The 17587-nt window shown below is 35.3% G+C and overlaps 2 protein-coding genes across 3 annotated transcripts in view; both read left to right on the forward strand.

Moving 5' to 3' along the window:
• Window positions 1-1305: 1305 nt before the first annotated feature.
• On the forward strand, window positions 1306-3351 carry LOC107726649 (uncharacterized). The gene is made up of 6 exons (XM_016536311.1): window positions 1306-1404; window positions 1688-1879; window positions 2397-2510; window positions 2618-2674; window positions 2763-2960; window positions 3067-3351. Exons 1-6 carry the CDS (start codon window positions 1306-1308, stop codon window positions 3349-3351), a joined length of 945 nt encoding a protein of 314 aa, XP_016391797.1.
• Window positions 3352-6649: 3298 nt separating this feature from the next.
• Window positions 6650-17587, forward strand: part of LOC107726691 (uncharacterized) — a 19293-nt gene continuing 8355 nt past the window's right edge. Inside the window, exons 1-11 of one of the 2 annotated variants that reach the window (XM_016536377.1) lie at window positions 6650-7209; window positions 7519-7703; window positions 7857-7946; window positions 8236-8322; window positions 8472-8567; window positions 9880-9921; window positions 10032-10112; window positions 10398-10454; window positions 10535-10732; window positions 10832-10951; window positions 11058-11109. In XM_016536377.1, coding sequence (XP_016391863.1) covers window positions 7530-7703; window positions 7857-7946; window positions 8236-8322; window positions 8472-8567; window positions 9880-9921; window positions 10032-10112; window positions 10398-10454; window positions 10535-10732; window positions 10832-10951; window positions 11058-11109 — 997 coding nt within the window. In that variant the 5' untranslated portion in view covers window positions 6650-7209; window positions 7519-7529. The remainder of the gene's footprint in view (window positions 7210-7518; window positions 7704-7856; window positions 7947-8235; window positions 8323-8471; window positions 8568-9879; window positions 9922-10031; window positions 10113-10397; window positions 10455-10534; window positions 10733-10831; window positions 10952-11057; window positions 11110-17587) is intronic. The other variant, XM_016536378.1, reaches the window with a different exon arrangement.

Below are 17587 nucleotides of genomic sequence, written 5' to 3' on the forward strand. Positions count from 1 at the left end.
TACTAGAAGCCTACCTTTTCCATTTTTCTAGATATTTTTCTTACAGTGTACTAACTGATCAACAATCACAGGTACAACAAGGTGTATCATAAATGTACAATTATTAAATTATTATTAATATTATCAAATTGAACAATTGCAAATGGCAATAATTTAATTCACGTGATGTGTGTACTGCTAGGCATCTTTGGTTTCCTCTTTTTGTGTAATTTAAATGGTAAATTGTGCCTTTTTATCGTTTGAGTCACTTACCAAAAGTTGCTAAAAGTTGCCAAATAAAATTTAAAAATAGCTAAATTTGTTGCTAGGTGCTTTTGGAAGAAAAAGTTGCTAGGGTAGTCTAAAAAGTTGCTAAATTTAGCAACAAAATTGCTAAATTGGCAACACTGGTCCCGCGCTGCGCTCTGTTGCGTCGGGTCTCGCGGGATTAGGTCTCTAATCCACTGGCACTGGACTCGACAATGCGTGTGCTACATCCTTTTTACAATCTCTCTAGATTATAAAACACTGAATTCTGTCAGCAATGTAACGCGGCAGTAACGTATAGAGACCTCGGCTTGTAACTATACTCTAATTACTATTTTGAAAATTATAACGCGTTAAATTACTCCGTACTAAAAAAAAAATCTAATTACAGTAACGCGTTACTGCCCAACACTGCTCATATAGTGGTGGGGATAGTCTTTTTAAGCCTCTGATTCCACTATAGCCTGATTCTGATGTTCCAGGGACCCTTTAGGCTCGGTAGTGTGGTAAGACTTTTGTCTCATTTTGAAAATATACACGTTTCTGAATCAGTTAATATTGTACAATGTCCTTTAAACAAGTAAATTTTACTTTGGCATTTCATTTGATTTTTGATTTTGTCTTTTAGTTCCTTGTAGTTGGAATAGTGTGTATTCCTCAAGTCAAGTTTCCCCATTCTTGTCTGTCAAAGCCATATCTTACATTATATTTGTGGTTTTGACAGTTCATGGTGCACATTTTTAATATACTTTGTGTTTTACAGCTGATCATCACAATGATTCTGAACGTATTCAGTGCTGCATTGGCTTTTATAGCTGTTATGCTGTATTTAATGAACCTGCCAATGGTATAGTCAAAACTGCAGCATCAGCTACAATTATTATTCATTATATGATTACAGTGAGTCTCCTTCCCCAATAGAAAAACAGAAGGTAAACCTGTCTGTACTACAAGCATCTCGCTGAGGTAATGATTTTGCGTTAGGCAAACTATATCAAATTTTCTTCACAGTTTACTTTACAGTTAAAGGGATAGTTTCCATAATTAAAAAAATGAATTATGTCATACTCACCTCTGCCGGTTCTTCAGCTCTGTGTGACCATCAGTTTCTGTGTTTTGACTGGAAAAGCTTTGTGCAAGAAGGATGAAGATGCAAAGGTACTGAATCAGCAGCACTATTACAACAATCAATCAGTCAGATCCACTGATCGTGAGAGTTTCAGAGAAAAATAATGTGTTTTTTTAACTTTAAACCGCATAAACACATTTCATTACACCGAATACACAAAATAATGTTCTTTTTAGCAGCATCATATGACCCCTTTAAAGAAATGTTGGTGCACTCGATGAGAAAACTAGTAATGCTGTTTAATAATAATGCATGTTTGTGAAGGAGAACGAAATGGATTTTCTGGTGTATGAGTTTTTTTTTTGTGGGAAGGTTGAAGTTCATCTGTTCTTCTGCAGAATGTCTCTGACAATGTCTCATGATGAGGATTTGACCGTCATCTCAAACCCAAAGAGCAAATGGCCAGTACTGTGTCAGATTCTGGGTTTTCTGTGCTCCAGTCCGATGTGTTCTGTATCCCAGTATATGAACGGGAAGCTGACGCACATCCACACAGCTCTTGGAGTGAGTCAAACACATTAATTGCAAAATACCTTTTTGATATTTTCAGGCCTTCTGATTTTAGAATACTTTAGACAGTTTTTATTTGAACATTAAAAAAGATAATATTTCACAATTAGGTTATGATGCAGTGCAATGTATTAAAATGTTTTTAAAACACTTAAATGTACCGAAAACATGACATTCAATTTATGTATTTGGATCCTAAAAAATCATTAGAACTAAGCTGCAACTTTTAGTTCCAGTTTTTAGTTGCAAATGTTAATACAACCAAATTAAATTTATACAAACAATGTTATATAAAATGAACACTTTAAATGGCCACAACAATGAAAATTTTCAGTTGTTTGACTAAAATAAAATATTTTGGAAACGTTGCAAAAAAAATAACAAATTATCTCAAGCTGTCAGGACTTACAATGTCATTGCAGTAGCTGTGTACATTCTTAATTTTATATCTTGAAGTTTTTCAGATTCCTGACAGCTGGTGGCATCACTATATTTTTCTCTTGTTTCATAGATTGTGCAAATTATAATTAGTGTCATCAATATTGCAGCGGAGAATTTGTTCTCATGGGTTAGGTCCTATAGTATATATACATTTTCTCATGGACCATTTTGGCTTGGTGGTGTGGTAAGACTTGGGTCTCATTTTGACCTCATTATATTTAACATTTCATTTGATTTTTTCATAAATTTTGAAAGCACAGATATGTTGCTTTGTTTTCTTTTGTCTATTAGTTCCTAGTAGTTGGAATAGTGTGCATTCTTCAGGCTATGTTTCCCAGTACTTGTCTGGTGAGTATCTATGAAAGCCATGCCTACATTATATCTGTGTTTATGATATTTCTGGCTCTGTTTTTATAATATTGTTTGTGTTTTACAGCTGGCCATCACAATGATTCTGAATGTAGTCAGTACTGCACTGGCTCTCACAGCTGTTGTGCTGTATTCAATGGACCTGGCCGTGGAAAATAGTACTGCAACTATATTCTGCAACTCCTATGTTTATTTTTCGCAGGTTGATTACAAGGATTTGCCTTTCACAACACAGAAACAAAGGACCAAAATCTGTTTAGACAGTGTAAGACAAGCTACAACAAATATTTTGATAGTCAACTAAAAAAAATGAAAATTATGTCATTTTTATTTAAATAAGCTGACACTCTGATCTTTACTCACTGTCCTAGATGATGCTGGGAGGACTAGATATCATAATTATATTGCTGTCGGTCCTTCAGCTCTGTGTGACCATCAGTTTCTGTGTTTCGACTGGAAACGCTTTGTGCAAAAAAGATGAAGATGCAAAGGTACTGAATCAGCAGCACTATTACAACAATCAATCAGTCAGATCCACTGATCGTGAGAGTTTCAGAGAGCTGCTCTGTGCATTTGTTTGTGGTTTTGTAGTCAGTGGAGGATCCAGAACTTCACAAGCCACTCTTGAAGATGCAAATGTTGGTCTAGGATGCTAGAGAGACAAGATAAACACACAAAAAAAATTATTTTATTTGAACATCTCATCGTTTTTTGTATGCGATTTAAAGCAGATCTGCTCCATCTGCAACACTGAAGTAATTAAATTACATGATTAACACTTATTTCCAGTGTTACTGCTCTATGGGTGTTACCTTTCATTAACCTTTAATTTCAAGCTTTGTTGGGGCTGCTTTTGTTTTAAATAAATGAGTAGATCACTCTGGCATCAACCTTTTTTGTGTTTTATTCATGTTTTAGGTTCTCACTAAAAAACAAATATTTATTAATATAGCAAATTGTTTATCGAAAGCAGTGCTTCACAAACTTTTCAGACCAAGTATAGCATCTTTAATCAGAGTAAACAAGTACCACCTCAGTGGGGGCGTGAATGTGAAATTATGTTCAAATAGTTTATGGCATTGTTACAGTTTAAAAAGTATTTAAATAAAAATAATGAATTAACTCTTTACCTTCAGATTTATTTTCAAAGAAAATTTGATCTTTTGATATGACCCCTTTAGGGATTGTGTCATATTGTCTACTGAAGCAGGAATTTGGGGAATAGATACAGTCAGCTAGCGAGGAACTGCCAACCTTCAATGCCTTGGAGCACCAACAACAATAAAAATCACAACAGCCATTAAGAATAGAAAATAAATGCATATTTTATAAACTAAACATATTCCTAACTTTTTCTCATTTCTTACGTTACAAGGAAACCACAGAACACCCAACCAAAAGTCCAAAAATGTGTTAAAAAAACAGATATTGATAAATTAACCATTACAGAAAGTAAGCCTTTGTTTGTCATCGATCATTTTCTGAAAACAACACAAGCGTATGTGGCTTCATTGAAAATTGCACCGCAACATTACTACTTTAAAATGAACTTCCTATGCTGCACTATGACTTAATATTTGATCATATCAACAGTGTTTATTATGTCTTCAGTTACATCCTGACTATAGACCCGGGTTCTTTCAATATCAAGAGGAACAAAAAGGAAACATGAGATTCACTGACAGAGACAAAAACAGCTCCACCTTCAACAGATCAGGATCAGATCAGAGTCAACCTTCAGTCTGCGTTCTAACTTAGTCAGTTACTCATAAGGTGAGTCTGAGTTTACTGTGTTTCTTAAGATCTGTAAAATGCACGTTATTAAAAAATTAAAAACATTTTATAAGGTAAACGGTGTGACTTGAATCTCAACAACTTCTTTTTAGCAAACACACACGTCGATGTTCACTTCTTAAAGGGGTCATATGATGCGATTTCATTTTTTCCTTTCTCTTTGGAGTGTTACAAGCTCTAAAATAATCAAAGTTATTTGTTTTGCTTGGCATTTTGTGTCTCAATATTGTAGTGAAATGATTTAAAGAACATCTCCTTCCTTCTGCAACGCTCTACTAATTAAATGAGGGCCAGCTTTACTAAACAGGGCAAATTAGCATGAGAACGCAATCGCATAAAAGCGCCGATGGGAGAGGAAAGTTCTAATCTGATAATGCGCAAATTAAAGAACACAGACGCAGTCAGCGCATTTCCATAATAATCAACACAATCTACCAAGAGCAGCACAAATTAGCAAACAGAGCCGAGGATTTTTTTTTTTTTCTTTGGCATTAGATAATGACGCAAGTAGCCTACCAGTAACTGACTATACTACAGGCTACTGACCACAGCAAACCTTAGTAACACCTGCATGATTCATTTGAATAGTAGACTACTCTCCTCCTATTTGCATCTAAGGAAAACTCCGACAAATGCATATGTAAAAAGCTTAGCCGCAAAAATAACTGTGTACACGCATTTTCATCGCTAATTTTGCCCCTTAGTAAATCCTGACAGTAGTTTTTTTTTAACTCCAAAAGAGGGATTTTGCGTAAGATGTAGGCTAGTAAATTTGGTCCTGGTGTTTAATTAAACTTTTTTTTACGAACAAAAGTGGTGTTATAATTCATTGTTTTCTATATATAGATACAGATTAGTGGATGTTATCTTTTATTACCTTTTCAATTTTGTTGCGATCTTTGTGGCCGCTTTTATATAGGCTAGGCCTAATGAGTGGAGCACTTTGGCATCAACCCTTTTTGTGTATTTTTTCTTACGACTTCCCTATTGTTTCACATACAACAATTAAAATATTTTAAAAATAGAAGATATTTTAAAAGACGTAAAAGTTTTATTTTATTTTATCTTAAGAAGATACTATGTCTGCTTTTGAAGAAATTGATAGCAAAATTTTGGAAGAAATAGTACAGCACCTTAAATCGTCAACCTGCTATCTTGACACACTTCCCACATATTTTTTCAAAAGGTGCCCTACAATAAAGTCAACAACCAATGTTAATCGGAACCCCTCTTTTATAGATAAGAACTTCAAAATATCTTCTCTTGTCCTAAAACGTGAAGCAGATTTTTATTCATCAGTAGCTATGATTCAATAGCAGCTGAAAACCCAAAGTTACAATAGCATGCCCATTTCTATATGGAGAAAAAAAACTCGATTTTTAAATGGAATTTTTAAAATGGAAAACATGCCTAAAGTTGTTGTGTGGGATTATCCTCTTTAAATAACTTAAACCCAGGACTGGTTGGGTGGAGAAATGATGCCTGAAGCTCTGGCTGCACAGTGAAAAGATCCAAAGCCTCGGAGCATCGGCAACAGCGCCATCTACTGCCTCATATGACTTACAACAGCCATCGAGCCTGGAAATGTAATGCATAGCCTATATTCATAATTAAAATGTGCCTAAATGGAGGAACGGTTTTCTAGCTGGGAGGAAAAATTATATATGTAGCCTACACTCTAAAAAATGCTGGGTTAAATATAACCCAGCGCTAGGTTAAAAAGGGACAAACCCAGCTATTGGGTTGTTTTGACCCAGCGGTTGGGTTGTTTTGACCGAGCGGTTGGGTTCAAAACAACCCAACCGCTGGGTCAAAACAACCCAATAACTGGGTTTGTCCCTTTTTAACCCAGCGCTGGGTTATATTTAACGGAAATAATTAAAAGCTGGGAGGAAAAACGATTTCAATGCTTTTTCGAGCGAACGCAAAGCTTCTTCTATTCACAGTTCAAAGTTTTTCGGGGGAACTCAATACTTATAAACACTTACTGTATATCACCTATATATTTTATATAAATAGCCTATTTTTTTTGTATATTTTTCTTATAAACACTTTACTGTATATCACCTATATATTTTAATAAATAGCCTATTTTTTTTGTATATTTTTTCCTTCCATCTCGCTCTCTCTTTCTCTCTCTCAAAAGACAGAGCGAAGAAAAGACCAATCAAAAGTCCAATGAATTACCCAAAAAGTACAGTGTAGCCTACACTCTTCACATTTCACAATTCAACCAACCATCGGAAAACCAACCACTGCCAACGTACTTGGAAAGTTTAGACGCGCAGCGAAACGCTCACATGATTTTAAAAAGTGAAGCTGAATTCTATCATGTGATTTTTTTTAAACAGTGCGGAGCTTCATTGAAACCTGCGCTGCGTATGCTAGGCTACTTGAGCCTCGTACATACGAGTTTGACTGACAACCGGAGAACAACAGATACATACGTTTCATGAAAATATGTCAGATCGTCTTTAATGTCGTGGTTTCATATTTGTGAAGAGTGTGAACAGTATAGCCTATCTTATGTCTTCAACGATATCCTGTAATTCCTGTTCTTTACACTTGGGTTCTTATTACATTTCAAGTGGAACAACAAGGAAATATGAAACTAATCACTGACAGGAATCAGGGACAAAACAGCTCCACCTTCAACACATCAGGGAAGAGTTAGGCTATCTCGCAGTCTGGACAGTAAAATATACACAATTGCTCATAAGGTGAGTCTAAATAAAATTCACGTGCTATTGAAAAAGTAAGAACCATTTTAAAAATAAAAAAGTGTGACTAGAATCGCAACCATTTGCTTTTATAGCAAACATGCGCAGGTGAATGTTCACTTCCTCTTAGGGAATCGTTTATGCAGTCGACGAGAAACCAGCAATGCTGTTTCAATAATTATGCATATTCTAGAACGTGTTTGGGAAGGGAAACAAACTTATGAATTTACATAACTAAGAAACGATTCATTTTTGTCGTTGTGATTTTCTGATGCATGAGCCCTACTTGTTTCTTTGTCTTGTGGGAAGGTTGAAGCAGCATGTCTCTGACAGTGTCTCAGGGTGAGGGAATGATGGTCATCACCGTCACCTCAAACCCAAAGAGCAGATGGCCCGTACTGTGTCAGATTCTGAGTTCTCTGTGCTATGGTCCAGTGTGTTTTGCATCTCAGGATATGGAAGAGAAGCTGACAGACACCCAGAGAGTTATTAGGGTGAGTGAGAGACTTGCACTGATTAAAATCTTGATGTCATTAAAAAAAAAAAAAAATACAGATTTAAGATGCTTAGGTATGTTCCCATATATGTAGTCTACTCTTAATTTAAAAGTTTAAAAGCTGGAGGTCTATTGTTCTCTTATTCCATAGATTGTACAGATAGTAGTTGCAGTCATGAATCTTGTGTTGGGATGTTTTGGCATGATCTTCTTTTTTGTTACCACTTCGGCCAGCAGTATGGTAAGACATTCCTCATTCTGTTCATGTTTATGTTTCTACATCAGATCATGCAGAAAAATGAACATGTACAGTATATAGCATAAGACTGCAGCATAACAAAAATGAAGAGTTCTGAATAATTTTGCACACACACACACACACACACACACAAACATATATTCAGTCATATGCTGTAGTTTCATGAAATATGATAGTTTTATGAAATTAATATGGGTGTGTTGAAATAAAAATTCCCCTTTACTTTCCTTATGTGCAATTCATAAATTCACCCACTTAACTTTTTCTCTAGGTGTTGTCGGTTCTTCAGCTCTGTGTGGCTATCAGTTTCTGTGTTTTAACCATAAAATCTTTGTGCAAGAAGGGTGGGAGTGCAAAGGTACAGTATTGTGCTTATAATAAACAGAACATTACCACCTGCTGGTGTGAACACTGTACAGTTATCTTTATAGCTATCCTTTCTCTACTGGGATTATGACTGTTTCAGAGAGCTTCTCTGTGTGTTCATGTTTGTCTGTGGTTTTGCAGTTGGTGGAGAACACAACTTCAGAATCTAGAAGTGGAAAAAGCCAATATTCACTTCCGTTTGGTCACAGCTGTAGCATGACTCTTGCATTGACTCAGGTGAGGGACTGACTGTTATCACCATCACCTTAAAGTAATAGTTCACCAAAAAATGAAAAATTGCTAAAATATATATATATATATATATACTCACCTTCAGGCCATCCAAGATGTAGATGAGTTTGTTTCTTCATCAGAACAGATTTGGAGAAATTTAGCATCACCAATGGATCCCCTGTAGTGAATGGGTGCCGTCAGAATGAGAGTCCAAACAGCTGATAAAAACATCACAATAATCCACAAGTAATCCACACCACTCCAGTCTAGCAATTAATGTCTTGTGAAGTGAAAAGCTGTGTTTGTGAGAAACAAATCCATCATTAAGTTAGTTTTTACTTAAAACTGTTGCTTAATTGTGATGTGAGAGGACAGCAGGGGGCAGATTTTTTTCACTGGAGAAAGCGTCATTATGAATTTTGGACTGGTATTTTGGCGGTATGAAGTGACGGTTTAAAGTTAAAGCTTGCAGCTTTTCGCTTCACAAGATGTTAATTGATGGACTGGAGTCATGTGGATCACTTGTGGATTATTGTGATGTTTTTTATCAGCTGATGGAACTCTCATTGTTGAGCAAGTAATGTAATGCTAAATTTCTACAAATCTGATCTGTCCTGATGAAGAAACAAACTCATCTACATCTTAGATGACCTGAGGTTGAGTACATTTTCAGCAAATTGTCATTTTTAAGCAAACCATTCCTTCAAAATTAAGGAGCAAATGGCTCATATTAGGGATGTAACGATTAACCGCGAGCCGGTTGAAAATCGATTCAAATATGTGACGATTCAAATCGGTTGAGATCAGTGTTCGAACTATACCCTGGTCTTTGGGGGAGCCCACTTGTTTGTTTTTTTTTATATAACGGGGGTGGGTTCGTGCGCTTGCGCGTGCCTCAAAAGAGGCTTACAGTGACTTACACTTGTAATTTAGCTGTTATGTATCTTTGTATGCACTACTTGCTTTATGCAAGCACTATATAGGATAAATCACTATACAGGATTTACCCTATTATACTTTATCGACACGAATTGATAGGTGAAACAACAAACAGCCACCCACAAATAGTCTATATACAAAGCATCAGGCTGTCTTTGAGTTCACATGAACCGGTTAAAGTTACTCGTCGTTCAGGCTACAGAAGAATACCATAATTCCTCCGTTCAATTAGGCCTAAGACATCGAGAGTCACGCAGACCTATAACAACCCAGCCACAACACATAATTGCGGAATCGAATCGTGAGTTGAGTGAATCGTTACATCCCTAGCTCATATATGTCAGATTGTACTTGATGCGATGTGTTTGTATTTTAGGATATGGAAGATAAGCTGACAGACACTCACACAGTACTTGGGGTGAGTCGGATACTTAGATCTTTTTGATATTATCAGCTTTATTAAATGGTTTATACTATGTGTTTTGTCATCTGTAAAACTGGTACAAATATTGTTCTCCTATTTCATAGACTGTACAGATAATGGTTGGTGTCATGAATATCACAATGGGTTGTTTAGGCTTCGTCTTTGCTTTTTGGATTGGCGGTGTGGTAAGAGTTGTTACGCATTCTCATCATCATTATTATGTTTCTAAATGAGTTCATGCAGTACAATGAGTGAGTTCATTCAAAAAGTGAATTATCTATGACATTGATCTGGCTTTGAGAATACCCTACATTAATTTCTTTATTTTTGTATTTTCAAATGTTATATGATTTATCAAAATCCTAATGAGGTGGAATAATGTGAAATCTGGTGGTTTGTATTTACACTTTCAATTTGAAGATGCATGTTTGCACGGACCAATGTTTTTATTTCTTTGCTTTGCCTTTTAGTTCCTTGTTGTTGGAATTCTGTGTGTTCTTGCAGTGATGTTTCCCTGTCCCAGGCTGGTAGGTGTGAATGAAGAGTTTTTAATTTTATTTATTTATTTTTGAGCATCAGCAATTTATATTGTGTGTGTGTTTTACAGCTGGTCATCACAGTGGTTCTGAATGTAGTCAGTGCTGCTCTAGCTATCACAGCTGCTGTGCTGTATTCAATGGACCTGGCAATGGGAAGCAGTTTAAGCTGTTACAGAGAACATTATTATTATTCATCTAATAATGACTGGCTTGCCCGTAAAGGGAGTAACTTTGAGTCCTGTTTTTACTACAAAAATCTCAATCAGGTAATGATTAGATTTATTTATCTTTTTCAGTGTTATAAAAAATTATTTGTGTGTATTTTATTATTATTTAATAATACACTGATGTTTTTCCACCTCTAGATGATGCTCGGAGGACTAGATATCATGATGGTAGTGCTGTCTGTCCTTCAGCTCTGTGTGACCATCAGTTTCTGTGTTTTGACTGGAAAAGCTTTGTGCAAGAAGGATGAAGATGCAAAGGTACTGTATCCTCAGCACTATTACAACAATCAATCAGTCAGATCCACTGATCGTGAGAGTTTCAGAGAGCTGCTCTGTGTGTTCATGATTGTTTGTGGTTTTGCAGTCGGTGGAGGATCCAGAACTTCACAAGCCGCTCCTGGAAGACGCCACTGCTGGTGCTGCATGACAAGATGAACACTTACATACATATTTTGATTTGAATACATTTTCTTTGTTTTGGTAATGGAAAGTGAAATGATGCCATCTGCATCATTTACATGTAGTCTTTTCACAAATGTTTTGTTACTTTTAAAAAGAAAAGGCCTACTTTTTTTTTAAATGAATTACTTGAGGATAATGCATCTTGAAAATGTGATTATTTAAATAAAACAAAAAAGATGCAAATAGGTAATAATAAAATATGCCATGATGTTTTTCTGAGTATGGAAGTCTTGCCTGTTTCTTAACCGTTTCATGTATGACTGACACATTCATCACAAGTTTATTTGTTTTTGTTAAAACTGTAATCCATAAATGTTTTATTGACTCATGACTGTAGAACACTTGTTCAGTATTCAAGAGCAAGAAAGTCCTGTTAATCTATTACTGGATGACAAACAGTTCTGCTTTTAACTACAGAAGGAACCACTACTTTGCTTTGTGATTCATTATTTTGCCACTTTTTTGTGATTCAAAGTGGTCTAAAAATGCACACTCAGTACATCTGCTGAATATGCACAACGAATGTGAAAAGTGACACAATTTATTGAATTTAGTTTTAAATATAAAAGCTAACTAACTTAGCTAAACCTTTTCCAGCTAACCTTCACCAAATGTATAAAATGTATTGGATAAAAGCGTCTGCCAAATGAATAAATGTAAATGTAAATGTCGATAAAAGAACACTACTGAATGTTGTCTGATCATGTCCAACGACATTTTTGCCCTATAGTACTATGAAATGCTTCTTGTAAGTTTGACTGCCTTCATTTTTGCATATATCAATTTGGAGAGCAGACGTGTAGTCAGTTAAGTTAAGTTTTGCATTGAACATGCAGATATGGTCAAAAGTCTGGTACTGTAATACAATTGGAATATTGTTTCTTACTAACCCTAACGATTATAGTGACAGTGTTCTCTGCAGATTGTAGTAATCATACAGAATGATCTATATTGCATTATATTGCTCACTCAGAATTTTCTGTCTTAATAGTGAGGTTATGCTCATTGGCTCTCCTCATCAGCTCATCAGCGTAAATCTGGTTCGCTAACGTTAAACGTGGATGACTCTGTTTTGGATTTTAAAACTAAACTAAAACAATTAGGAGTTATATTTGACTTTTGATCCACACGTGCAACATACCGTTAAGACTCCCTTTTTTCATCTCAGAAATATTGCTAGACTTTGCCCTATGTTATATTTTCCTGTGACTGAAAGGGTTATTAATCCTTTTGTTTTTTCTCACTTGGACTACTGCAATGCACTTCTTGCTGGGGTCCCTAATACTTAACAGACTAAATATTCTAAATACACACTTAACAAATTACAATATGTGAAAATTTCAGCAACTACAGTAGGATCCTGACTGGAGTCAGGACAAAAGACCACATCACCCCAATTTTGAGGTCTTTGCACTGGCTTCCAGTCAGTTTCCGTGTTGATTTTTAAATCCTCATGCTTACTTATAAGGCATTGCATGGTCCCTCATTATCTGTCTGCCCTCTTAACTTTATGTGCTCCTAAGCGTCACTTGCGCTGCTCCCAAGCTGGCCTTGTGGTTGTCCCACAGACATGCTTGCAAACTGTGGATAGGACGTTTTCATCCTGTGCTCTTGGACTCTGGAACACTCTCCTTTCCTTTTTTTAGGGATGCACAGAATTTATGCACTTTTAAAGTTTAACTAAAACACTTCTTGAGGTTAGCTTTTACTTGATTGTTTTAATAGTTTTTGCTTTGTATGTTTTGTGTTTTTATTCCTCGGTTTTCTGTGTAAAGTGTCTTGAGAAGCTGCTTTAAATTTGCTTAAAGTTTATTATTATTATTATTATTAACATCATGGCAAAGCAACAGCAACTTAACTGTGATTACAAATTAACAATATGAAATATGGAAATACAATCTTTTTTTTTTCATGCATTGTGCCGAGTAATTCATTACGTGCAATTCAATAGTTTTCCAAATACTTCATGTTTTATCCTTTAAAACCTTGCCAACTTATTTTTATGCAGTACTTTGCTTGTAAAGCTTGTGCTATTTAAAATAAATGACACTTTAAACGTATTTTTTATTTTTTTTTGTTAAATGATGCAAAGAAATCCATATGATTTAAAGTGTTGCTTAAATGTCCAAATGTATTTATCAACAATTTTATATGCAAATATACATCAAGCTAATAGCCAATCACATGATACCAATGAGTTTTTATAGTTCCCAGACAGGAATCGTCTGTACCAGAACTAAAAACGCTGCTGTGAGCGACACTTGGATGTCCATCAAAAAGTGTGAGGTATTATTTTATCTTTTTTGTTGTACCAGTAACAATTGTTTAAAAATTTCAACTAAATTGAATTGACCTTTAAAAATGTAAAGCCACAACAAATATTAAAAAGCATAAAAGTACTGTTTATATTTTATCTGTCAAAATAATGTAATATTTGTAAAAAATAAAAAAAAAATGTATAAATGCAGTTTTGTGCTGTTTTATTCTGTGCTAACCTTAGACAATGAAGAGGATGGGAGTTCCTGGGAAAATTCTGTGTATCCTAATGCTGCTGTGAGTATGAAAATCACTAAATTAATGCATTATATTTTTATTTGCCAAAAATATTGGGGTTATTGGCCTTTGAAATTAAAAAGAAAACTACTGATCAACCAAAGGACTGAATGAGGACTTTAATATAAAGCTATTTTTATTTTATTTTATTTCTGTGGTCTCCCTAGTAAAAAAGTAATATATTTAAAATACATTTATTTCATACTAAGTATAGTTCAAATCTTTTAACATATTTATCACTCTAGACTTTGATATAAAATTATAATTCAACTTTATTTGGAGAACTACTTCTCTACTTAATATTAAGCCTAACATGTGTTTTAATGTCACTGTTGATGAGGATTGTATGATCATTAAATAATATCGGCCTTTAAATGCAATCTATTTAAAGTGTACCTGAAGTATATTTGCAATAGTCTCACTTAAATATACATTTAATTATAGCACAATTAAATATACTTCAGAATATCTTTAGTTGGACTTCAGCACTACTTCTGCACAATTAAAGTGCATTAAGTACAAAATTAGTTGTTCCAATTTAGCAGACTTTAAGAATACCAGTTTAGTATACCAAAAGTCAGGGAATTTTTATTAAGTACATAAATATGCAAATGTATTTGCAGTATACTTAGCATGAAATGAATGTATTTCAAATACATTTGAGTATATTTATTTTTCCCTATAGGGCTTATCTTTGCTTCTTGCACATGTTTTCATATTATTTTTTGTACAAGGGATTGCACTGATTTTATTTTTTGGTGACTAGCTGTATTGTTTTGCTATATTATTTTGTGACTCCCGACCCTGTAAAGCTGAAGGGTTTTGTTTACCTAAATTCTGTTATTTCCATTTGCATTTCCATTGATTCATTTGGGAGACACTTTTCCAAAGCAACTCACAGTGCATTAAAGCTATACATTTGTTCAATGCACACATTCCCCATCAACTGAACGCATAATCATGCTGATGAGCACAGACAGACTAAATCCGGCAGACTCTGTGTTGTAGCATAAATTAGCGTGATGGAGCTGATCAACTAACATGATCATTACAAATCTGTTTAAAAGACAAAATACATGAATTTACACATATCCGAGAATCTGAAAATCAAATATTTCGCAATCCATTTAACAAGTTTCTTAATAAATCTCCATCTAAATAAATCTTAATCTCCAACAACAGGTCTGTATGTATGATGATATGAAAAGCTGACTTTTATGTCAAGAATTGTTGACTTGATATTCTGATTCTGTTCCACAGACTGCACAAGAGTAGTCAGCAACAAGTGTTTAATGATGAGGAAACACTCCATCTCCCTGAAAATTATTACATTGGCTGGATGGAAACTCTGGATGATAACAAGTTTATTTCCGACATCACTATTCCTGGTACCCATGACAGCTTGGCCCTTCATGGAGGACCAGCAGCAGAATGTCAGGCATGGTCACTAAAGGACCAGCTAAATGCCGGCATACGCTACTTCGACTTGAGAGTGTCTGGGGACGATCTGAAAGTTGTGCATGGACCGATTTCCCAACATACAACATTCTTTGAGGCTTTCAACACAATAAAGGACTTTTTATCTATATTCCGAACAGAGACAGTGTTGGTCAGACTTAAGCACAGCAGCAAATTTCCAGATCATGTTATATCCGAGCTTGAACATGAGTCTAATAGTTGGCTTAGGAATGACATACCAAGAATTAGAGACGTAAGAGGAAAGGTTGTTTTCGTTCAAAAAAAAAGCTTTCATCTGGGTGTCAGTCTATATGAAACTGATAAACATGGTGACTATAAAGTAGGAAGAGTGGTAAAAAAGAAAGATAAAATTATTACCCATCTGAATGAGGCTTTAGAAGCATGTAGATCTGGTTCTGTTGTTTTGAACTATTCAAGCGGCACAGGCTTTCCTTTATTAAGGGTAGACAACTCCCCAAAAAGTTTGGCAAAAGAAATTAACCCTTGGCTATATGATAATCTCAAAGGCGCTTCTGAAGAAAAAATCAAACTTTGTTTTGGGATTATAGCCATGGACTTTCCAGGCTTTGATTTAATACAAGCAGTCATCAATTTTAATAAACAGGTAGGCATATAAGTCTGTCATTTTTACAGTACAGTACAGTACAGTACATTTGTTAAGTGTACACTTTAGTGGGACAGAAGTGTGTATTTTCTGATTTATTAACGACAAAGCATCACTGCCTTGTCTATATTTATATATCTACTTTTTTCTGGGGTTTTTTTCTGGTTAGAGAGCTTTTTCTTTTAACTTTTAATGTAGTCTTGACAACAGCAGCTCAGTTGAATAAACCTGAAATTAGCATGCTCTGCTCATAAGTGATTTTCTGAGTCATGTGAAATTCAATACAGTTTTTCTCAATTGATTTGACACATTTCTCCAAACTGAGGTCACTGTTCTCAAAACAGTGATATAAACACTTTGTAACTATCCAAAACAGACTGCAAGATTTCATACATGTCACACATATTACAAATCATGTGAATCATTTTCTCAAAACACTGTGCACAAAATTCTCAAATGTTTTCATGATAGTTAATACAACCAACCAATACTTTAAAATATTTGAAAAACTGTAGCTCTGTTTATATGTTTTACACAAATCACAAACATTTATGTACAATTTGTCCAAACAAATACAACATACAAAGCTCATATCATCAAATGCACATGGTATATTTTCAGTTGACCCCAAACTATTAACTGCTCGCTTAATAAAACACACAACACAGGAAACATTTATCTAATTGTTTACACATGTATCACAATTGCTTTTAACTATAAAGGGGAAAATATACAAAGAGCAAGAAACAATAAGCAAAAGGGGGGGGGGGAGATAGGAAAAGAAAGAGGGGTAAGCCTAAAAAGTGGTGGAGTGTGTAGAAAAAGGGGGGTAATGAGAGAGAGAAGAAGAGTGGAACAGGTAGAAAGAGATGAGCAGAGAGAAGGATGTCAGAAAAAGAGAAGAGGAGAAGGAGAGGGAGAAGAGATGAATGGAGTGGAAGGCATTGGTGGAAAAAGCAAGCGGAGAAACTGTAAGAAGACGTGGACAGAGAAGAATAAACAGCAGGGTGGAAGGAGATGTAGAGGATACAGTGGAATTTCAAATGAAATCAGAGTTACCAAAACTGACCATGTAAGAAATCAAGGCCTCTCCTTTAGAGAAGCTGGGAAACACATCTAAAGAGTTTGTCGATACACCTCTATATTTATAAATATTGTGCTACGATTGTTGATAGTGCAGATTTTTGTTGATAGTCCGTTCTTTACATGTAAATGTCCAAATATTTTTCAGAATTGAAGTTTGAGAACATTCAGGTGGACAATCAAGTTTATTTTGAATGGAACAAGAGCATTGTTGACATGGTGGTCCAGAACAACACCAGCAGCCACAAAGGAAGAGGCCTGTGGAGATGATGAGACAGGAGCATGTCAAGCATGGAGGAGTGGAAGAGGACTCCAGTGGCAACCTGTGAAGCTCTGGTGAACTTCATGCCCAATATTAAGGTTAAGGCAGTGCTGGAAAATAATGGTGGCCACACAAAATATTGACACTTTGGGCCCAATTTGGACATTTTCACTTAGGGGTGTACTCACTTTTGTGGCCAGCGGTTTAGACATTAATGGCTGTGTGTTGAGTTATTCTGAGGGGACAGCAAATTTACACTGTTATACAAGCTGTACACTCACTACTGTACATTGTAGCAAAGTGTCATTTCTTTATGTGTTGTCACATGAAAAGATATAATAAAATATTTACAAAAATGTGAGGGGTGAACTCACTTCTGTGAGATACTGTATATATAAGTATTTCAGTCTGGCGAGTAAACAAAAAAATGTACTAGCCAATGGCGATTCAA

This window comes from Sinocyclocheilus rhinocerous, unplaced genomic scaffold (assembly GCF_001515625.1).
Source record: "Sinocyclocheilus rhinocerous isolate Xijiao unplaced genomic scaffold, SAMN03320098_v1.1 scaffold5, whole genome shotgun sequence".
Lineage (NCBI taxonomy): Eukaryota > Metazoa > Chordata > Actinopteri > Cypriniformes > Cyprinidae > Sinocyclocheilus > Sinocyclocheilus rhinocerous.